At 37.6% G+C, this 25,319-nt stretch overlaps 1 protein-coding gene across 1 annotated transcript in view; it reads right to left on the bottom strand.

Annotated features, from left to right (window-relative positions):
* The window catches only part of LOC126856269 (LIM domain-containing protein A-like), a 47,531-nt gene extending 35,495 nt beyond the window's left edge, over positions 1-12,036 (bottom strand). Inside the window, exon 1 of the mRNA XM_050604648.1 lies at positions 10,152-12,036. Coding sequence (XP_050460605.1) covers positions 10,152-11,277 — 1,126 coding nt within the window. The 5' untranslated portion in view covers positions 11,278-12,036. The remainder of the gene's footprint in view (positions 1-10,151) is intronic.
* Between the last annotated feature and the right edge of the window lie 13,283 nt (positions 12,037-25,319).

Raw genomic sequence — 25,319 nt, 5'->3', positions numbered from 1 at the left:
TAGGGAGGAGGGTTGTGCCATGGACAAAGAGATGGGGGGGGAGGGGGGCGCGGAGATCCACGGACAAACTGAGACGGATCGGTCGCATAAATCTCCGGCGCTCGGTCCAATATAAATCCAAAGGCAGCGACGTCGACGCCATCGGCGGACATAAATACGACTTAGCGGACCGCGATCTCCAGCAGCTAATTGAGAATTATTTCCCCGCGATAGTAACTGCGAGATCCCGAGCCGAGTTCGTTCGCATCTACCCGGCTAATTTTCCCGCGAGTTACGCGTGAAGAGGGGGAGGGGACGAAACCCAATTGAAACCGACGCTTCGATTGAATTCACGAGGTATTGCGCAGAATGCTTCGAACTGGAATGAAATGGTAATTTATATCGAAAGGAAAGCGATTTGAACGCGCTAGTCGACGTTTTCCCGTTAACTCGTCTCTATATTTTCTGTGATTTTTTTTTTTTTTTTAATAGAGTATATATACATTTTTACGAATAGAGAGATCTTATAAATTATACATACATATATATATATATATATATATATATATATTTTTTTCGTGTTAAGTTATTAGAATTGACTTAGCTTTCCCCTCTCTCTCTATCTCTTGTTATTTTTTAAATTCTATAATTAAATCATTAAATAAATAAATTCACAATTCGATATCTCTAGATCTCGTTAAGATTCAGAAAATGGAAACTTGATGGCTAGTTACAGCTATTGCAGAATTACTTGAAAGTGCTGCTTGTATAGAATAATTATAACCAGTTAATCCTCGAATAAATAGTTAAGCTTCTTTCTTTAAATACAATTTTTTATATAAATATAAGTAGTTGACGAGCAAAAAAAAATGTCAGTGGCTTTCTTACATCGCGAGATTTGATTTATCTAAAAGAGATGGAAAATAATCCTTGTAAACAATGTTTATACACAGTTGTGATAAGAATGCATAGATTTGTATAAACATTATGAAAATATTATAACACGCGAAGGGATAAAATACATTTCACGTACGCAATTCTGGAACGCACATAGTCACAGTTTTGAGCGCGATGTAATTGGACTCTCTTCGTTCGGTCTGAAAGTAAAAGAAACAGGATCGAAAAGTCAGCTCGGCCGCTTTTACTCCACCATGTCTCGAGTGTCTCGAAAGAGCTGCACACTTATTTCAAAACCGAATGGTCACTTAACGCAGCGGGGTGTTCGCTTCACAATCGGTAAAAAAAAATCTGGCGGCATCCGGAGTCAACTAGCCGGTAGGTGGAGAGGACGCTGATATTTTGTTTGTTCGGCAAACTGTCACAACAACTCGAGCTGGAGGAACCACCCCCTCTGGCCATCGTCGTCTCGTTTTCTCGAGAGTTGGAAACTCGAGTGCCACTGCGACTCGTGTCGCGGTACTCAAATGTGATTAATGTACGTGTTTTGTCGGAGAAAAAGCGAGAGTTCTTCGGCCGGAAGCAGGTCAATATTACCAAAGATATCGACCTTCCCGTGCGAAAATCTTATTTTATAAACATTTTACTCGTTTATTCGATTAATTTTTTTACGTCAAAAAATATAGGAAACTAGAAAAAAATTTAAAGAGCATTGATGCGCTTGTAGGAACATCAAACTCAAAAGTCATTAAAATTATTTAAATTTTTCAAAATACTATGTACAAAATACTATTTACGACGACATAGTTAAATTTTTGATAGACTACTTAAAAATTACAAAAATTCAAAATTCATTATAAAAAAAATAAATTGCAGAGATCGTTAAATTCGTTACGAAAAATAAAAGTCTATGGTTCACAATATCTCAAATGAGGAATAAATGATATAACTTGGATATTTTTTACACTTGATTTTTCGCGACAAATTACCAACGTTCGCCGACTCATACGTATTTTCGGTACGATTATTCGGTTCAATTTTTCTCGCGATATCTTTCTCGGTATACGTACAATATTAACAACGAGCAAGAACGAGCGGCACCGACCGGCGAGAGCTGTTTATGGACGCCGCCGCGTATAGTAGTCGGCGCACGGCCGACTTTGTAGCTTTTATGACGTATATAGATATTCCTCGCAGTAAGCACCTACCTAAGTTGTGCAGTAAACTCGGACGGGTAGTTAAAAACCCTCTTGGACGAGACACGAAGCGCGAAACGCGTTAAAAACCATTGTCCTTGTCCAAGTCACGTTCGTCCTTGTAACTATCATACGAAAACGAGGCAACGATGTACTTCTCGTTCGAAAAAGCGAAATGTGCACATTTTATTTCTTTTCTCATGCTTTTTTTTATAAGAAATTCAATCTTCTAATTTTATTATATTTTTTCCGCATGAAAATTTTATCATTTTTTATTATAAAAGAAATGAATTTAAATAGGGATCTGAGAGTATATCATTATTGCTTATTTATTAGACTGTAAAAACTCAAATTTGAGAAAATTAATTTCTTCTAGCATTTATAATATTATTCCACTTATGATATTATTATATAAAATAAAGAATGAGCAATCTAATTTCAATAAGTTTTATTAGTAATGAAAAAATAGCAAGTGTGTCATTCTATTTAAAACATTTAAATATTTTATCATTATAAAAGAGTGTTATATATATTTTGAGGAAAAAAGATTAAATTCTAATCATTTTAAACATTGTATTGAAAATGATTTCTAGCAGCAATATATATAACATTCGCAGCATTAGAAAATGTAACGTCCGATCAAAACTTTTTATGCAAATGTTTTTAACGCTAGAATTATTTTATTTAAACATTCGCACCAAATGCCTTTAAGCGGAAAAATTAGCGTTCAACAAAATTAGCACAATCTGCCGTGGCGTAAAATCGCTTTACGCTTAACACGAGCTCTATGCATTGCGTTAACCGCTTTTCAAAAGCACACACACACTTCTACGAATTATACTAATATTGACGATGGTCGTTACGAGCATTATGCGTTTCGAATGTGTCGCAATTAAATGAGGAAAATGACCTTTTCTTACATTAGCGCGTGCAAAGACTGTAGCGTGCGATATGCCGTATTTCAGATGTATGCTTATTTTTTTCGGATGATATTATTAAACGTATAGCCTCTCAACGTTCGAAGTTGAGAAGTATTAGGACATGCCAGAAAGTTGTCGCGACGACTGATGATGGCATACGAGGGGGAAGGAGGGGGATTAGTGCGCGATTACGCGACCAGATTAATGGACAAGTACATTGGCCAAGTCGTATGCCAGGGTGCATTTATCATCACGCAGATATCGATCGGCATTTCTATTCGATTTCGCGTATCAAATATTATCGAGAAGTACCATCATACTTGATATTACGTGAAAAATTTATAGTGTATCAATGGGATAAGTTGGCGATATCGTTTAATCTCATGTCTGGATAGCTAAAGGTTTAATTTTGATAAAGCGACATCATCGATTTGCGTTGAAAAATTATTCACTATCGTTCTTCAGTTTCTCAGATAATTTACTATTTATATGAAAATGAAAAAATATATTGTATCGAATAAATTAAACGGTGGGAAAAATATGCTGATTTATACATTACAATCTGTTTTTATTATTTGGTTTTATTTTATTAATAATCTACGTGTATTGAATGATTTAATTTTAATTAATATTAGTCAATTTGTACGCTTCTGATTATGTTAAAAAATATGAAAATTTCCAATTATTATGATGTCTAATTATTTCTACTCTCTATAAATACTTCGATTTATGTTTGCTTCTGTCGGCACAACGGAATGTTTATTTTTCTCGAAATTGGCGGAAATGCATCATAAAGCAATTCTATCGAACCTACTTAAATATGGATGATTATAAGTTTTTCAGAGTATTTTTCGCTATTTTAAGCCTGTCAATATGCATAAAGACATGTCCTTATACTCCACGATGCTTGTATTATATACGTGAACCTTTAATTTTCCACGATGATTATCGTGAAATCCAGTTCTCTTTTTCTCTGAATTGACTATCTTATTATTCCGAGAACTGTGGCGAGTCCTGGCTTTTGCGACAAAGTGATCTTGAGTTACCAGAAACGAAGACTTTTATGAGTCTTTAAGAGATCGCATCGAAAAAAAATGTCGCCAGCACCTTTGTCTAGATCTTTGCCTAGATTTTTCTTGTCGGCGCTCAAGTGATTGGATTAAAGAAAATGTTACCGGCGACCGAGAGAGATCGATTAGTGTTTGTACACGTGTGCGCGGGAGACACTTCTTCCAATTATCGCTAGAAAATCCAATCTTTCGAAGGGTCACGTTTATTTTGACCGTCAACTCGCACTTTGGCAAACATGTCGGAACGGAAATACTCGGCGTCCAATTCGGAAGCTTTCCGTCGAAAATCCTTTGTTACCATTTTATATATTTTATGTGTTTTAGGAAAAATACGTTCTACTTGTAAATATGAAATTATTTAATTATTAAAATTAAACAGATTTATATAGAAAATGATTTTCCTCTTTGATTTTTTTTTTTTTTTTTAATAAAAAAAATCCTACAGATGTTTTATATCATTTTCTATCCAATGTAAATTAAAAAAAAATTACAATTATCGCAAGCACTCAAGTTTCTTCGTTCTTTTGATGGCGACATATCGTAATAATTTCGGGGGAAACTAGGACGATCGACTAGGCGAGTCTGCTCTTTAAAACGGCTGCGACGAAAGGGCAGTTTGCCATCGCGCGCGCGCGCTTGGACCGTCTGTGTAAAAAGCACGGTATTCTGCCGTAAGACGAGAGCAGACACGGATCTCGTGTATGCGTACGCGTACGCGCCCATGACATGTGTTACGTGCCGCGAGCGGGCGAGTGCGTTGTGCGTCGTGCATGCGTGTGGTGCACAGGGCCGGGGATACGTAATTTTAGGCCTACCTATATATGTGTAATTTATTACGTGGCTCGGCGAGAGCATATGTCTCATTTGCATATAGCGTGATATAGAAAACGTGGCCCGCGACTTCCGACGGCGCGAGCAATATGTGAAAAATTTCAACAAAAGGGAGACCGCCTGCATCGTCGGAGAACTCGCTTTTCTCTCCGCGTTTCCTCCTTCTCTCTTTCATCATCATCATCATCATCGTCGTCTTCTTCTTCTTCTTCTTCGAGAGAGAGAGAGAAAGAGAGGAAGTAGATCGTCAATACTATATTCGAAAGTTGCACAATTTACAAAAGCGCCCCAGTGCCCCATCATCGGTGTGTATAGCCGGTATAATAAACAGGCATGTTTACTGCCGAGGCTCACGACGGAGACGACGGGTCTAAGAAACCAGCAATTTATGAAAACAGAAAAATAAATCTGTTTTTGTTTTGCTTTTTTTTTGTTTCCGAACAACCTGACGATTTATTTTCTCAAAGAATTTTGAGCGAAAAATGGAGAAACAGCTTGGTCCGACAAATTTATTTCTATGACTGTAAAGTTTTTTTTACTATTGCTACGTCATTATATTTGTCGATAATAAAAGTAGATTAGAAAATTGGAGATGAATTAATGGAAAAAAATGTAATACCTTATTTGCTTTGTTCGATTTATATTAACTTTGGGTTACTAACAAGAGGATGTTGATTATTTTCTAATGGCAGAGTATACGCTGATAGAATCATGTCCTAATTATGTTTTTTCATGGAACGTCTCGTCTGGAAAGCGTTGTAACTGACCGTTAATACACGAAACAAGAAAAGCGTGTAAAATCGCCGAGATTCTTAGAAATTAACTCGCGACGCTGATTGCTACATTTCGATATAACTGATTGGCTAATTAACTGTCGGCGGCTGCGAAAGCTACACGCAAATAAGTGTGACAAAAAGATAATGCTCCGTTTACTTTAGAAATTTACTCTTTTTCCGCGTAATCATTATCATAACGTAATCCAACAATTTTAGACATAAGTTTGATAAAAAAAAAAAAATTTCTTATTAATTTATATTAATTTTAATTAATTTTCTTTAAAAATGTAATGAGACATTTTAAAAATTTTTAAAAATGCTAATTTATTTTGAAAATCTATAAATGAAAGAGAGAGAAATTCTTTTATATATAAAATATTTTATTTTTTTCGAAAAAGATCTAAGCTAAAAACGTTTGTTTTTAAAGTTACCTTTGCGTACGTCATTTTTGCTTTTTTTTTACTTTTTTTTTATGCGCGCACCACTAGGCTGCAGGATTTAATCTCTATACTCCGAGCATGCTCGGACAAAGTCCCAAAGTTTCCCGATATATTCTCTTCTTGCCCGTCTCGCTATATATTCGCCGCTATTCCATGTTGCGCGATAAAATGAACTGTTCGCAGGACGCGTCGGGCCCGGATGGCTGGCCCCCGTGGACCCGCGTTGCGGTCTCCCGGAATTACAAATGATATCGAATCGAATCGCTCGTAATATTATTCGATACGTGTTCCATTACCTGACCGGGGCCTCGCGAGATTCAAATTAGATTACCGGCAGGTCAGACGCTCGCGTTCATATATATTTCTTACACACAGAGACACGCGCGTATTGGGAAGGAAGGAAGGAAGGAAGGGTGGGAGGGAGGGGCAGCAGTCCTACGGAGATGCCCTACGGAAGGAACGATGAATGCTGCCGATCGCTAAGGGAGGGGCCTCGCGGCGGGAACGACGGAGGGGCCCTCGTATAGTCGCGGATTCCCTCGGGTTCCCTACAATACGGTAGCCTCACGTATTCGCAATTTACTTCTGATTATTATGCTCTCTATACTTACGCGGCATTCTTATTTCTCCCCTCTCCTGTTCCCCTTATCTCTCTCCACCCGACACCGTAACTTGATCCGATGATGCCTGCCGATGCCCGAATGAGAATCGCGGTAGGAGCGCATCGATTTACGGGATTCGATCGTTGCAATCTCGACACGCTCGGCCCGCTGGCCGTACCTTGCGGCTCGCTTTTTGAGCGATTTTTTGGTAGCGACGCGAATATTTGCTACCTGGCGTGATTTTCATACCGTGAGAATTAAAAATGAAATCGTTTCTAATAGACAAGAAATAGACAATCATTCGTTGAATGTGATTGTCATGATCTCGATGCTGTAGCCTCTAATAAGTCTTGTTGCTGCTTGTTTTTCGAATGATTGTTTGATAACAATGCGGATGATATATATATAATTGCTAGTTTATGACTTTCATATTATTAGAATTAAGGCTAATATCTAGTAACATATCACATTTATATAATTTAATTCTTTAGAATCTTGTTATTATGTCTCTGATGAGTCTTGTTTTTTAAATGATTTTTTTAGTAGCAGCATGAATAAATAGTTGCTACTTCTAAAATCGTTTTTACTTCTTTTGTAATAGCTAAACAGATATTTTTTTGTTATGACACTTTACATCTCTTTTATATCGTTGAAACAATATTAATCATAAATTTTTATCATTCTGAAAAAACTTTATTTCTATATTTTTTTTAGACTAGACAACGATTCCTTTTAAATAATTCTTATCTACCAGCAGACATTGTTTTCCCTGCACTTATAATTTTAATATAGCTCTCTTATAAGAGAGCATTAAAAAATATCAATCAAAATAAAAAAAAAAAAAAAAAATAGTGTATACATAAATGAACTGTCGATGCGGATAACTGGCGGCTATGGCAACAAAAAATTTAATATAAAAGATAGTCCATGTTGTGCGACTTTCTAGGTTTCCTATATCATTTAAATATCAAATGCTGGAAGTAGCGATCGGCAATTGATTGATTAATTCATAAATGAATTGTATGCTAAGAAATGAAAAAGTAACTGTTAATATATTTTACATTGCAAATTATTCAATGAAGCAACATCTCAGCAACATTATTTGTCCAGAGAACGCACTACAAAAAAATATCACGAATACAATTACAAAATAGTTCCGGTCACATCGCGCTTATAAACTGTTATTATTACCGACGTTGTGAAGGTGTGTCACGCGTCGTAGGATTCTCGAACAGAGCGGAAGAGACGACGGCTGTTCCCCGTAATAATCTTTCACATGTCGCTTCGGGACATCGCAGATGCGTGATCCACGAGCGAGGAATCAATAGAAAGTTAAAGATCGTCATAACGCGTGGATTCTCGAGTCTTTAACCGTGATCTCGACTGACATTTATTGCCCGACATTTCCGTCATGCGAAAACTCATGAAGAAAACAGTGGAAGAGAAATATCTCTGTATATATATATATATATATCTGTATGCTTGTCACTATTATTGGAATGTATACAGACCAATAATGCGTTTTTTTCACCCGCGAGTAATATTGTAATCTGCACGCTAAATCAACGCATTATCCATTAACGATAATTAATTATGGCATGTCTTACTGTTACATAAACAAGCGTAATTTATGCAGTTAAATAATCGTAGTTTAAACGCAATTTTCGAAGATTAAAATTTAGGAATTAATTGAAATTATTAATTATTTGAAAGCTCCTTAAAGTTGCAATGAATTGTTCGTGAATTATTTCAATCTAGAATCACGTCAAATATAATGTTGAATGTAATATCGATAGTAATGTATTGCCAATTAAAAATATAATTTACATACATATATGACGATATATAATACACATGTACAAAATTATAGCCATCACCTATCATTTACATTTAATTACATTAAATTACATTTAATATCGAACGTCATGTTTTTCTTTTTTTTTTTTTTTTGTTGCCTACATGTAAAATTTTATTAATATTCATTGATTACAGCTCAATGTTGAAAGATTAGTATTGCGTCGAGTATGATTCGCGCGATTAATCCGTCACTCTTACGATGCTGCATATTTGCAGACCTGAAAGAGTTGCAGGAATTTAAGGATTCGAGCAAACTCGGATTAACGTTTTGCTGACTCGTATTTTTGGCACCTGCCACACCTAATGCGCCACGAAATTCGAAACGTTCCGTATGTCGGGCCGTGTAGGGGGCTGTAAAAGAGTAAAGTAAAGCGCCGCTTTTGAAAGGATTGAGCGCGGGCAGCGCTTCCTGACTCTCGAGCGGAGCATCAATCAAAATTAAAGCCCGTATTCATCGCCGATATTTAAGCTTGCCAATTACAAACGATAGATTCTACGAGCGACCACGTTTTCGCGCACGTATTCGTATCTCGTTAAAATGCAGGCGTTATGTAACGATGGAATTTTAAGCAATCTAAAATTGCATAGTCGAATATTCAAAGTGATATGACATGTGCATTTCTTTTCTTAATATAATGCTGATTATATTGCAGCTAATATTAATTCCTTATGCAAGGGATTGGAATTTCAGTAATCATCGTAAACGTATAAAAGTCACACGTCGCAATTAAAATATCAAATAAAAACACAATTATAAAAAATAAGATTATTCACATTTCTTAAAACTGTTCATTGCTTTTAGTAGATAAACTTGCCGTCGCTTCACTGAAATCGTGTAAGCTTCACGTATAATATTCAAAGTAAAACATTTATATCATTATATATATATATGTAAAATATATAATATATCAAAATATACATATATGTAATGTATTAAAAATTATACATATTTTAATATGCGAAATTTATTTGGGAATGAAATTAATGAATAAAATAAATAAATATCATTGATTCAAGTGATTTCTTATTCAAAACATTTATTTTTATGTGAGTTATTTATTTTGATTTTAATATGATACTTATTTAACTTTAAAGAATTTTGCATTAATAACGATAAATAATTGACCAATCAGTTATGCTAAAAACATATAAAATTAAAGCTCTGAAACATTCCTTTTTAAGAATTTTTATATTGTAATGGAATTATTATCTCATATAATGTAATAAAATTATGCAATTTATTTAGATTGATTAAACAAGCTGATTTTACAAAAAGTATTAATAATTGAACAAAATGTATTGTATAAATCATATCGGAACTTTCATTGAGAGTTTCGTTTATATAAATAAGATCCTCCCTCCCGCCCCCGTTCTTCTTTTTTTGATGAGATATTAAGATATCTACATCTCAACAATCATTAATAATCAGATGCGCGCGTTGATAACGTCAACTTATGTAATATCTTCTTCCAAAATTTTCTCTATGATAAGCGAGAAAATAATTGTATTTCCAAAACACGCGTAAATTCAATCACCAGGTGCGTAGTAAATCCGAGAGTATTGAAAAATTTTGAAGTGCTTACCTTGACTATGCTCGCCCGCATCGAAGGTCTTGCTAGTCATCTGGAAGAGAGCATCCAAGGGACTGCCCTGTCCTGTAGTTCGCTTGCCATTTTGGTTGGAGCCGTGCTGTTGCGACGTTTTTCTCTTGAATTGCTGATGCTGCTGCTGCTGTTGCGGCTGCTGGAGCGCCGGGTGATGCAGACTGGAATGAATGGCCGCGTGATGAAGCGCGGCGTGATGATGGTGATGATGGGCGAGCGGGTCCGGGCTACCGGAATCCGACACGGAGCTCCTTCCGGACGACGAGGAGCTGCTGAGGGGCGGCTCGCTAATGGATCCGGACATGGATGCGAGTGACATACCCATCAGCGAGAGGTCCCGAGGTCCGGCCGCGTGACTCGGATGACTACTGTGATGATGATGATGATGATGATGGTGCAGATGGTGTTGGTGATGTTGATGCTGTTGAAGGTGATGACGGTGCTGACTGAGGCCGGAATCCACCGTGTCCCAGGGACGGACAATCTTCGCTTTTGGCCGATGCGACAAGATGTCGAGGATACTGAAGGATTTGACCCCGCGATCGTTGGACTCCCGTTCTCTCTCGTCCTCCTCGTCCGAGTGTTGCACCTGCACCATTTTCAGACGTTTCAACGGCTTGAAATAATCGTCAGTCGTGCCGGCGGTTGTCGCACCATTCCTGCTGTCTACCTCTTCTTCCTCATCATCTTCCTCGTCGTCTCTGAGCGTTGTAATCGCCGAATCGCCGCTCTCGCGAGTTCTGCTACCGGTTCGTCCATTTGACATCCTGTATTCTCCGTTACGGGAGTAATCTCTCTCTTCATCCTCCGTCATCGAATTTCGCGCGTAGGTTCTTCTGGGACTCAGCCGGTCGGCGTAGTCCTCCCTGGAGGAGGCCAACTCGTCTTCCGTGTTTGGCGTTACGACCACTAGTGGCAGCGGGCTAGGACAGCCTACGGAGATCTCATCCTCGTCATCTTGGACGTCTCCTCGACTTGGCGAGCTTTTGCACGATGTCCGTCGGTGCGCCGGCGAGCCGTTTATGCAGCCAGGCGTTGCGGCGTTGGAAGATACCGTCGTCGACGGCGACATCGTGTACGATTCCGTCATTTCCGTGGTACACATGCCGCGCGGATGGTGAAAGAAGCTAATTTAAAAAACAAAATTGCCCGAGACACTCGCCTGTCTGACTTTTGGCAGTCAGTCGAGGTCGCGACAGGTTTAACTCTTCAAACACCATGCATTCTTTCAACGTACACTTTTGTCTTCGAAAACTGTTCACGAGATTGCCGCACAATCGTATCGAATCTCATTCACTGCTCCAACATGTCCGGATCTTTGAGGATTTTGACAAGAGAGCACAAAACCTGTCAACACTATCGACAATCCGTCAATGTTGCACTCGTATTCTCCATCATCGCGCTTAACCCAATACACGAGTCTCATCGTCAGCATCGGAGGATCCGTCTCATATCCTTCCGCCGAATCATTTTCCTTGAGATCAGTAATTTACATCGAATGTCATTCCGTCAGATATCGGCTCGCGTCTTTCTTCTTCATTCTAGCACACTATCACCGTTCTTTCTGAACTAAACACCAGGATATTATACAAGAACTTCATCGCGCGAATGAGCTTCGAAGCAATTTCGTCCTCGAATTTCTACGACAACCTGTTCCCAGGATGGAGAATAGAAGCTTGACCGGATGTCAGTTCTCGTCCCATTTACTATCATCACTATGAACACCAGCACACAGCGCGACGCGTTCTGATGTTAGATCCCACTGCGAGCGAGATACGCGCGCGAAACGTCAATACGTCGTCGTTTCTAACGAGTTTTGGAGCTAAGGAGGCAGCCGGGGTGCCTCCTCTCTCAGGCCAGTCGAAGCCGGTGACGCGAAATGGTACGGCGGGGATCCCCCGGCGCCGGCGTTGGGCAGGCGCTTTCCTCACGACCGGTTCAGCGCACGCGTAGAAGGGCGGTGGAAACGTTCGAACTCAGCCGCACATTTCGAAGCCGCTGCCACGGTACCGGGTACCACCTCCGTTGCAGAGACGTGCCCCTTTGGCGGACCCAGAGGCCGAGCCAGATTCAACCCCGCCTATGATGCCTAACGTAGCGAGTACGGCAAAATGACGCCGCTACGGGATGGAATTTTTACGAGACGTATTTAACGTCCCGCAGCGCAGCGGTACGACCGTCCTTCCTTCCTTCCTCATCGTCCTGGCTCTTTCTCGTCTCTCTACTCTCTACCCCTGGAGTAACTCTCCCTCTCTCGCCCTCGTCTCTCTTTCTCTCGCCTCCTGCGCTGCCTCGTATCGCACACGTTCTCTCGCTCGAATGACGTGGGACTGTGACCCTCCACGACGCGAAGGGCGACTAACGAGGGCCCACCGTGATTTCGTCCCACCCGGAGTACGGATTTCGGCCTCCGCCGCGAGCGGGCTTGGATACGGATTATCGAACGAAAAGCTAATGCATCCGCTAACATCTACATACAGGATAAACGACTTTCGAGACAAAAATACGTCCGATAGCGCGATGTACTCCATACGAGAAACTGAGGACTTGTCTTCTAGGAGAACTAGTATTATATATTATGCATTATGCGCAACGTCTCTATAATTTGCGTTTGTCAGTTACTTCCTCTATTATTATTATTATTTACGTCTTTCTCCACTTTATCTATTATTTGAACGTTAAAAGTATAAAATATAATACGATATAAAAAAAAAAACCGTCGAGAGAAAGAAGAGATATTTCCTCAGTGTTTTTTATTTCAAACATTACAGAATAAACACGGCAAGCTTGTCAAAATTTCAAAAATAAACACATATTTATTCTTTTTTTTCTCATATATACAATAGAGAAATGTTTTACAGTCGCTGTGATATGTATTGATTTTTAAGGATTTGAAAATCAATTGTCAGATTAATTCAAATAAGCGGAAATATCTCCAGCGAATCGGAAATTACTAATCGAATATAAGCCAAATTGTCAAAGAATACGGACTCATGGCTGTAATAAATGTAATGACTCGATAATATCGCGGAAGACTGCTGATTCGTAACAATTATATTAAAAAATTATCGCAGCTATTATATGTCATTATCTATAGTCCGATTGGAGAATCGATTTAAATATAATTGCGGCAATATCGTCGTCAACTAACAGTCAATGTCTTGATATCTCACTCGGTATTACTCTTCTGTCATAAATATTAAATTCTGCGAGTTGAAGACTTTCACACGTGAAAAGCAAATTAATTACATGGTACTCTTTCTTAATTATTTCAATTATCTCTCTTTTGATTGATTTCCTTGCGAAATATACCTCTTAGATATACTGGAATTTTAATTATTCTATGTATGAAATTAAAATCACATTGTAGTTTCACTTTTATCCAGAAAAAAAAAAAATACTATCAATAAAAATTATAAGAAGAATTAGAATTATAAGAGTTTATTAAAAGTTTCTAATAATTAATGAAATTTATAAATATAAAATTATAAATATATGATTGTGAATAAGAAGAATTTTTTAATCTTCTGCAGAATTTGTATGGGTAATTGAAATTTGAAGACAAACTACAAAAATTTTCCTCAAATCTGTTTATCGAATTGTTGCTAATTATAGTGACAATCTTTTGTAGGAATTGATGAATAAAGAACAGGTATATGTTCCATTGAACAGATTCAATTTAAAGAGAGCAGAGAGGAAGACTGTTAAATTCTGTATGACATTTTTGTTCTTTTTATGTGATTTTTGGCCGATGGAATCGCACCGGATGCTTCCGACGGACCATTACATATCTACTTTATGCCATGTTTTATACATATTTTCAAGTTTTTCAATTTTCATCGATAATAAGAACCGAAAGCAAAAAGTAAATTTTTTAATCTAGATTTCAATTTTATTAGATATTAATTGTGTATTATATTTAAGAAAATAACAAAGCTATTATCTCTCATTCGCGGAAATTAATAATCGATATCAATTGAATAACTATTGTTAATACATAAATCAGCATTAGAAACGAAATTTTTATTTAGTTATTGGGGTGAAAATTAATTGTCATCATTATACGAAAGAAACGCGTAGCGAAAGTTGAATGAAAATTTCTGTCAGTCGCCACGTGTTATATTCATATTGACATATACCCATATAGTATATATTTCTGTTATTTCTCTACGTTATAAATCGATATCACCTATCGATTTCTGATGTATTTATATAACAACCGAGAAACACAATTCGCTTTCACCGAGCGACGAATCGCTTTCGTGCCTTCGGAATTTCACAGAAGCGGATTTCGCGAGTCTGTAATATGAACACCGATAATTGTAATAAATCGCGCTAAGCAATTTACCGCGCTTAACGTATACGACGATAGTAAATTGTGCGCGATTGCGTGCACAACGTGTAATCTAATCCTACCGACATCCTGCCTATCTAGATTGTCGCGGATTAATAGTCGTTATTTCATTGCAAGTAGCATAGAGCTGAAAAATATATGCTGCGTTAATGCGACATGTGTAGAGGTACAATTGTCTCAGCGAAGATGCAAGTATCGCGCAGAATTGATAGGATTTTTGTAATAGAGAGAGAGAGAGAGAGTGCTTTTGAGCTTGAACATTAATATAAACAAGGACAAATTTTTATAGAATTTTTCACGATATATGATACGTGAAAAGATAGGAGAGAGAGTGAGAAAAAAATATCTTTCTCCCACACATGTTGCGCTATCTTATCTTTAAATTTCATTGACAATTAAGAGTCCTGCTTTGAAATGGATTTTGTCGATGGAAAATATTTAATTCCGTCACATCCGTTTTATAGAATGTTTTCAAAAAAATAAATACGGCCAAAATAAAATATTCTTTCACCAATTTTTAATATTAAATGTCTTGATGATTTGAAGTTTCAGAGATTGAAATTTCTCTAAAAGAAAGTCCACACTTGAAGTTGTATATAAAAAAATAAGACTTTATTTTCTGCAAACAAGCGTACTGATATTAGTTATCAATCACTCATGACATAAAACGATTGATGTCTCGGCGGATACTTTCTCTACAAAAAAAAATCGACTTTAGATTGATCAAAGAAGCGCTCATTTATTTCGCGGACACTCTGTATTTAATATCTAATATGCTACACATTGCGTACACGCGCATTAGCATCGCTTCGGTGATTAGGAATTGTCGAGAAACATTTATTGAATCAATTAACCGCGGCGTGAAATCCGGCGGTGTCGGAATACGTTGATTGCGAGGAACGCAAGCAATCTCTCATTCATCGAAATCGGTAAAATCTTTTTAGAGTCCTCTTAGGTTCAATTTAGCGGGCAGGAGCGGTGCCGAGCGTTCTTCCCGTCCAGTTCGACCAACCGGACCATCCGCAGCCCTTTTTCTTCCTCTTCTTCTGCGTCTTCGCTTCTTCTTCTCGGCCTTCCACGTCGGCTTTTCTATCCCGATACAAAGAGGCGCGAGCGAGCCTAATTATTATGATAGCTCGCCACCGGATTCTGTCGGTCCCTTTGATCTGCCGCCGTTTAGCATGATCCCCCGATATTTAGGTAGGCTCTGTTGTCCAGGAAAGCTTGGAGGGGGCACCCTCGTGCAGTAAAAGAGGAGAGATGGTGTGAGTGTATGTGTGTGTTGTGTGTACGTGTAACCGAAGACGAGAGAAGCGAAAGGGAGAAGGATTTAGGGAAGGAATTATTGGTAGAACAAGGACGCGATAAACTATCCATCAATGAGGATTTTTTTCGAAAAATTTACGCTTCTCTCTCTCTCTCTCTCTCTGTCCCTCCTCCTCTGCCTCCGCTCTCGTTTCCTTTTCTCGTCTCGCTTGATTGCTTCTATCGGCCGCATCAGTTTCGTCATTCCTGGGCCACACGCGAACGCGGATTACATTAAGACATTTTTTACGAGGGAGCACCGGTCTTTGATTGATAATTTCTTTTTTCACGCACCGCGTTTACTTGCGAGACGGACTTGCGGAGCAATAAAAAATAGCTTGTTTTACATCGTAACAAGATGACATTTTAAATTTTTATTGAAATTGATTTGCAATATCGTAAACAATATTTTTTTCCTTTTTTTATGTAGACGTGTTATTAGTCATTTTTAAAGTAAAGTTTAATGTCACATAAGTGATATTATTTTTATATTACCACTTTCTTTATTCTCACGTTTTAAATTTATGACTTTAATGACTTTGCATTTATTTTTGCTTACACTTATAAAATCATTTATACTTTTGGAAAGTAAAATAACATTAAGATAATATATATATATTAACTTGTAAAATTAATTATACAAGCAATGCGCAATTAACAAGGATTAACGCAGTCAAGAGCTCTTTAAAACGCGCGCGCGCGGCTTTACTTTCTCTCGTAAAAATTAGTGACATTTGCCAGAATGTCAAGGGGTCATTGCATACGTTATGGAAATCGGGAGGAGGCGAGTCTACCCACTACTTCTCGAACTAATTTTATCAGATATCTTGCGCAGATTTTACGATGTATCTGTTTCTATCAAATGTCAGATAAGTCGAGGAAAATTTATCGTAAGATGTGAATTTAAAAATATGCGTTTAATTTCGCGCAACTTCAATATTTCCCACACTTTGCGTTGACAGAACAGATGATGTTTATCTTTCAAAAAAATATATTCAATATTAATGAAAATTATATATCTATAGGCCAATCTAATTTAATCGTGTTTCACACCACATTAGCTGTTTCTAAGGACATATCTATCTTCTCTTCCTTGGCCACAGAAAAATTGATATATAAAATGAATATTTTTTTCAATGTGTAAAATAAACGGCACTTTAGATTCCTAAAATATTAGATAAATATTAGATAACTTTTTTATATTTATATAAGAACGATAATTAATGAAAAAAGCTAACATTCATCATTTATTAACTTTTAATTAAACATTTGTTTGTATAATTGCATCGTAAGTCGCGTCAAATATAATAGTTCATTCAAAATATGCAAATCTCAGTTTTCCGATGTCTCTTTTAGATTTCAAAATAAATTTTAAATCTGTGAAATGTTTTTCGTACAGTGTATACTCAATCAAAACAGGTTTCATATATCTGCGTTTAACGGAATCCTAATATGAGATAAGTAACATTCAAAGAAGGACATCATCAAACGCACGTTAAATACAGATACGAACGTTTAGGTCCTATATAAATACATCGCTAATTCATCCGAAAGCTACCTGAATTTTCAAAGTTTATTTGCTTGAGTGTTGATACATATGATATGCAGGTACAATTCTTTCATCTACATAATATTCTAAGACGAATTGAATCAACGTTAATCCGAGATAATCGGGATGCAACTAAAAGCACAGAGTGCCTTCAATCGCTCAAGAATAAATTCGCCGCCGCTATCATCGATCCATCTCGTCATCGCTATGTCTTTCATATTAGGTCGCGATACCTGTATTTAGTCGTAATTGACGAGAGTTCGGGACAGGTCACCGAAGATGCAGCGCGGTGAACGGGCGGCAGTCTTCCCCATTCTTCGCGATATACCGTGTGTCTCGATGCGTGTATGTTGATCTGCCCCACTCGCTGCAACCCATCACGTACCCTACCCAGGACGACCGCCCATCGTTCGCCCATGCCCGCTGCTTTTGTATCCCTTCCACGAACGCGGCGATTCTACTTTCTCTGTCACGCACTCAGCTTCTCTCTCGGCGCGGCATGGTTCTGTTCTCTTGAAACGGCACGTTACTGTTCGAGCACCGCCTTATCTGCCAGCTGATTGGTCGAGCGGCCCTTTGACGTTCGTCCCGCGAATCGATTTATATCGCGGGAGATTTTTGCTCCCTCTCTTCTCGCGCCGCTGCCTTGTTCGCTCGCTCGCTTGAGCCGGAGATACGATAAAGCACCGAAATTTTCACGCTCTCGCGAAACGCATACGCGTAGCTTTCCACCCCTCCCCCTTGATTCCTTATTCAAAACATTGAACAAACGAAAGAAAAGAGGGGCAAATCTAGCTATGATTTATTTTTCATTAAAATATATTGTTTTTCTTGTATTTAATTTCCAAAGAGTCGGAAAATGTGTTATATTTCTAGTGCGTTATGCTGTTTCTTTTTTTTCAAATATTATTTCTTTCTTGATAACGAGACGACAAAATAAATGCCAAAAGATTTGTTATTAAACATTTCAACACAAAGATTTTTTTGTTTATTCATTTATAATGATGTTGTGTATATTTTATCAGCTTTCATCTCTTTGAGAAAAATTATTAGAAACCAGTTCAATAATACTAATGGATCGTTTCAAGTTCGCAAGATAAACTATTGTTTTGTAATTTACGATTTCGACTATTGTAAAACATGTGATTCACATTATAGGTAACGAAATGGTGAAGAACGTAGAGAAGAGATCTTTGTCTGTACAAATTTACTAGAAAATGAGGATCGAAGGCGCTAGTAAATGATCCTAGGTTTTCTGGCTGTCGAGGTAAATACCTGCAGATGACCAGCGGTCTTTGAACGGCCGAACAATACGGCTGAGTGGCCGCGACCAATCGAACAAACGAGTCGGCTTTGTTAACCTTCGCGAAGGTGACGGAGCTCCAAAGCATCACTTATTAGGCACGCGACCCTCGTAGAACGAAGATGATTGCGGCACGACTGTGTGAATCGAATGGGAGACAATAGGTCGGTGTGATCTTCCGATTCTCTCTCTCTATCTCTCTCAGTGCGTTCTCGTACGAAAGATTTATATGGACCCGACGAAACGCTTTGCGTGAATTATGTACAAGCAATTCCTGTCGCATATTTTTTAGTCTTTTTTCTTTTGGTTTACATGCTGCGCAGATTGATAAACATTAAAATCTGGCTAATTAAATTATTTCACATTGCAATTTGATATCCGCTATCTCTCATTAACATTATGCAATAATCTTTCCTCTTATACGTACAAAATTTAAATTTATTTTGCATAAATTATTATCTGCTTAAGATTTATTCTGAAAAGATTGACATGATTTTAGTTTTAACATAGAGTGACGCTAATATCATACACCATTTGACTGTAGAGATTTTTAAATAAATTTTTTTTGTAAATGTTTTTAATAAATAGATTAGTCTTGTTTTCAACACAAACGTAATAATTACAATTTTGATATTTTATTTTCAATTTTGTGTTTATTTCACACTTTTCGTCTTTTGCTTCACTATTGAATAATAGATAATAGATAATACTGGTTATTGAAAGGGCGAGTCTCTTAGTTTGGGTTTCTTGTCAGTAGAAAAGAGCGAGGGAGGACGGAGGGATCGTGCTTCATCGTCCGGAAGTGATTTGATATAACCTAAGAACGTCTGATGGAAGAACAGCTGGGGTGGTGACAAATTGAATGGCGCCTTCGTCACAGATACTGCAAAATTTTATCGGCTCGTAACATCGGATCGATAAGAGCAGTCTTCTCCATTTACGAGTTCAATCTTGAAATATAAAGCTCGGTATAAAATATGTTAAATGTAATCTTCCTATAAGCTCCTTCGCTCATAAAATATCATTTTTCGTTTATACAACAATAAAAATATATATAAATAATTACATTTAACAGAGATTTACATTTTAAAATTTACCATTTTAAAATTGTAAATTAAATATATATATATATATATATATATACATATAAATTTATGTTATAATCTTTTCAGAATAAATTACATAAGCAGAGAATAATTTCCCATGTCCAAAATTGTGATAATAAATAATTTATTTGCATCTTCTGGGTAGAAAATATTATTGCCAATTCACTTGCGTGCACTAATTCGAAGGCGCGCGCAGATTAACGGACAAGCATGAATATAATGCCATCAATCTGACTATTCACATAGCAATCAACGCTCTTTCACGTCTCAGAATCGGACGAGTCTATCGGTACTTTTCTGTGCCGATTTTCTTTGGTTTTTTGTGTGCTCGCAGGACCGACCTGTGCGCGACAAATCGCTCGGGCTCGTGACATGTAAATCTCAAATGGACGAGAGACGTGTTGTTACAAAATCTCCTCGAATATCTGTGCTCTCTTTTGATTTTCAGGGAACGCGATTCATCTGACGACTAAGATGAACGTTAGACACGCTTGCCTACTTTGTGTCTACTTTATATCTGTGAATTGGCTCGACGACGATCCATCGAACGATTCGGATTGTTCACACGTACCGTCTTTTGCATAGTAAGATTGTGATGCATCGATGACGATGACGCTTCCTTCGGCCCTCCGGAGGCGTTCATTTGCGAGCGTAACTCTGAATCCGATCGATTCGCGATACTCCGACGACGAAGCGTTTCTCCATCCTGCCTTCCACGAATCTTGCCGCGATGCTGATGATTTCGCACACCGTGGCGTTTGCCATCTTGTCGCGATCGCGATAAGCCTGTTACATTCGATCCTCATTGATATATTTTCCAAATTCTTACTATTCTTGCTGTTATTATTTTCGCATTCATATTATATGAATCTACGTTCTTTGCCCATTTGATGTTGATTGAAACAACGCGCGCTTTTTATGTGACATTTAAACAGTATAAATTACAATATTAGAATTCTGATAACATTAATATTCATTTGCCATTATAAATGTAAAATATTATGCAAATCAATAATTGCATATTTTTGCCGAAGATGTTTGTATCGTAAAGATTTTATGCATGGTAAAAAAAAATGGATGTAATTATTTCATGGAAATATCTGAAATAGAAGCCTCTTGCATTTCGGTCTACGCTGATAGCATGTCTTGAGAAAAAAAAAAAAAACACAAAAAATTATTATGCAAGAGCGCTCGCAGCGACGTATTAACATGATAGTGTTTTCGATTAGGGGCGTGCGCGAGAGCTACTTGGTTCTTCTGGGCAGTCATTGCCGAGGAACTCGCGTCGTTACGAGCATCTCTACATGGGGGGGGCACAGGAAAGAGGAGGGGTGGTGATGCCCTTAAGGGCACATACACGCCCTTCGCGCGGCGGATCTGCCCTAAACTAGAGGCTGACAATAAGTCCCCGGAAGAGCGAGAGCGATCTATCCCCTCGGCTCGGCAACCCCTCCGGCAATAATTAGGCCCATTCAATGAGGAGATTTATGTAACTCACCGTGATGGAATATCTTATTTCGCTCGCGGTGAGAGAGAAGGAGCGGATATTGTCCGTGAGGAAGAGCTCGGCAAAACCACAGTCAATAATTTATTTATCACATCTATACGACCGCACGACAGATCATCCGCCGACCGGTAACTCGTTGCAGGGCTCACGGTGTGGCGGGTGATATGCGGGGGTAATTCGTTCCCTTCTCCGAGAGCGGTTACTTATGGCGTGGTACTTGAATTCGATTAAGTCAATCTTTTCGGGATCTCGATATCTCGGACGTGTATTCGATCCGCGCAAAAAGATCAACCGCGTTACTACTAAGTATTTTTAGCCTCGTAATGTTAAATTTTATGGTATATTTTTAGATTTTTATTTAGACTCCATTTACAGAGAAGCTTCTACGTGCATACGCGTTTTTAATTTTTAAATCGTATGGAAATTTACGTGATTAGTTAAGTATTAAGGTACATATGTAATTTTCTAGCCTGAGTATCTAAAAATTCTTTTCCCAAGCGAGATGAAAATCACGCGGAAGAATCAAGTTTGTCGATCCGCAAGTCGCATCGCGGCTTGCTCCGGATCGCATAATCGGCGATAGTAAAATTAATTAAATGTTGCGGCGGTGAAGGAGCTGTCACGCTCTCGAACGTAAGTTCCTGATATAAGAAGAGAGGCCTCACGCATGCGAGCGGCTGGTCTCTAAAAAAATATTTATCGCCCGTCTTTACGAGCATCCTCCGTTGAAAGGGTAATTTCGCATATCCTATGCGTCTCGGGATCGATTAGCGAGATCGCCATACGCGACGTCGCCATGCTGGCTCGGTTGCAACTGCCTTGTCTGAAAATGCGCCGGTAACCGCGACAGGAAATACATAAGGAATTTATGACGTCGTATGGCGACCGTGCATCGAGCGCGCGGTGAACCGCGGTTGGTATCGAAAAGCACTTCGCAGAGTCGTTCGAAGCCTCAAGCGTATCGTTGTTTCGAGTCGGCATACTTTCCGTAATATATATGGGAAAAGTACTTTCATCACAATCGTTTGTTCGATTTCAAATCCTTTCAAGATTAGAACGCTATTGTCGATACGCCCCTCGATATATCTCAATTACATACCACGATACATATCTCAATATATCGATTTTTTTTTTCTTTAATAATAACGTCCAAGTATGTATATAGCTTTCGAATTATCAGAATAAAGGTTTTTAAAAAAATATAAGACATAATCTATTTTATCATAATTTTGATATATGTGTAAGATTTAAAACAAATAATAAATATTTTTTTATAATATTATTATTATATTATTACACTATTATTAAAAAGTTAGAAAATAAACAATAAAATCGCTCAATCAAGTATTCTTTAAGGAAATGTTCAATAGAAATATAATAAGATAAAATATATAAGAAAAATATGATATGTCAAAATATCAATATGTCAATATGTCATGTTAAAAATAAAATATGTCAAAAAAATTTGGATTAATTTCTGCAATTTTTCGAAAATTAATTTTTTTTTTTTTTAAGAAAATTATATTTGTTTAAAGAAAATTATTTAAAATCAGAGCTTTGTTTTGCGAAGCGTAAAAAGTTAGTGTTGTTGATGGCTTCAGTGATTATGCATCGTTAAATATTTTATCGTCTTGCAACGAGAATGCTGTTTTACGCATCGGCCATGTTTGTTATTTAAAATCATAGCGATAGTGTCATGGTTTAGAATCGAATAAACGACTGGCATCGTGCATAGCTTTGCGGGGTCAGCCGATAAGAAACTTTTAGAGCTGCTTTCAAGTGCTTCGTGAGTCTATTTTTGCTTAGCATAATGCCAGGCCGTACGAAGGAGAGTTTATTACAGCCTATTCGAATCGCCTATTGCTATTGTCATTCTCGTGCATGTCGAAAACACTAACCTCGATAGCGTCTCGCACGCACGCTCAGAACGGTCCCCGACCTTCGAACTTGAATTTAATTGCGCTGCACCTTGCTTCTGTTGACTGCACGACAAAAAGTTGTTTGGGAAATTTCGTATGCGCGCGTGGCAAATCCAAACAATTTGACTTTTGAAGACTCCAATAATTCAAGCTTTATATTTACTTCCTTCATATTGAAAAAAAAAAAACTTAGATGAAGCATTGATTCAAAATTATTATACTTATAGCAACAAAGTTAATAATAATTGCGATATACGTGTATTTTTATTCTCATATCATCGATATATACGTGGACAAGTCAAATATATAAACCGGATTTTTTCCAAAACATTTTATTCGATCAAAATATTTTTAGCATACTCAAGTCACTTTTCTACGTTGTTTCCACTAAAATCTAAGCATTTTTGTCACCGGATTAGCAGCTTTTTATTTTTGTGTCATAAAAAGTAGTAGGACTTATCCAAGACCGATTGCACATGAAAGAATTCATGCCAAATAAGTCTCAGCATATTTTTTATCACACGAAAATAAAAAACTATCAATCCGGTGGTAAAAATGATTAGCTTTTAGTGAAAACTATGTAGAAAAATGATTTAAATGTGCGCTAAAAATATTTTAATTGAATAAAATGTTTTTATCGAATAAAATTGAGTAAAAAGTTTGATTTACATTTGCCTACGTAGTTTTACTCTTCTATTAATATTATATACATGATATTTATTGCAAATTTAGAAAAAAATTACTTTTATTTAGTTGTGCCTTGTAACTCTAAAGTAATATCTAATTTTAATAAAAAAAAGACATTAAATTTGACGAATTTTCCCAAATTTTTTCCATCTTCCAAAGTTCTCTAAAACTCGAGACCGCTCGAGATCATTGAAGCGGTCGAGCTAGCTTCACGGTGGTTACAAAACATCTCGCCGATGTCGTTTTACACAAAAGCGCGGCACGGCTCTAGCAGTCAATTCGAGTACCATTTAGGCTCCATTTAACTCGAATCAGTTTCACTAACCATCTTCCCCCAATCTCGGTCCGGAGGGGAAAAAGCCGAGAGTTGCCAGCGGCCATTCAAGAGCCCGGACGACGTTGTGGATTTTCGTGAAATATCGAACTGGTGGCCCGTGCGCGTAGGGAAGTAAAAGTGATCTCTTTGAAGAGCAGCTTGTCACTTCCATCAATTTTCCGTCCCCGCTCGCGCCTACCTCGCCCTGTGTCGTGATGATTTGACACACCTCGCACGGGGCCCCGGCTGTCCGTTTGATCCGTAATGACATTTGGGACCGCGCCCATCCCGGCGCGTCGTGTGACCTCTTAAAACTCGACCGGGGGATGAAGGATCCCGCACGGATTCGTCACGCCCGTAGAGTGCGATTCGTCGTTGGACGTGTCTGAATAGTCGCTGATGACTTGATACTCGGCATACGAATGGTGTGGAAGTCAGAACGGCGAGCTGTTGTGGCGCCGCAACGCGCTGCTTTATATTCTTTTTTGTAGAAGTGCTCCAGTTAGAGCCCGGACAATTCTCAATTGAAAATTAAGATATCGATTTTTCGATTGCAACAAGCTAGCGATGACAAATAATTTATCGTAATATAATCGAGTTAAATATGAACGAATCGCAATTATTGTTTTGTTGTTGAACCAGCTGCGAAATCTACCGATGTTTGTGCGCAAATAAATTAAAGCCTCTGATGTATTTTTAAAGCGCAGTTTTAATTTTTTTGCAGTTGATTATTGCATGAATACATTAGCATGATGCTGATTAAAGTTTGCTTGGAAGATCAATGTAATTATGAATTAATATAATTGCAATTTCAGAGCTAAGAGATTTCTCCCTGCAGATTTTCTACAAATTTTTTCAATGAAGAAATTTAAGACACTAATTTAAAAATAACTCTCTCTCTCGCTATTTTTCGTATATCAAAAGTTTAATAAAAATCATCATAAAATTTGTTTAAAATAAAATTAGTTTTCTTTTAGAATAATTAAAGAAGAAGAATTCATTAAGAATAAAAAATTAATTATGCAAAGGAAATAAAAAGATTAGCAAGAAAAAAATAATTGAAAGGTTTTACAATCTTTAAAAAGTCATAATTTTTGAGAA

The sequence above is a fragment of the Cataglyphis hispanica genome, chromosome 18 (genome assembly GCF_021464435.1).
Source record: "Cataglyphis hispanica isolate Lineage 1 chromosome 18, ULB_Chis1_1.0, whole genome shotgun sequence".
NCBI lineage: Eukaryota > Metazoa > Arthropoda > Insecta > Hymenoptera > Formicidae > Cataglyphis > Cataglyphis hispanica.
This window is presented reverse-complemented; position numbering and strand designations above follow the sequence as displayed.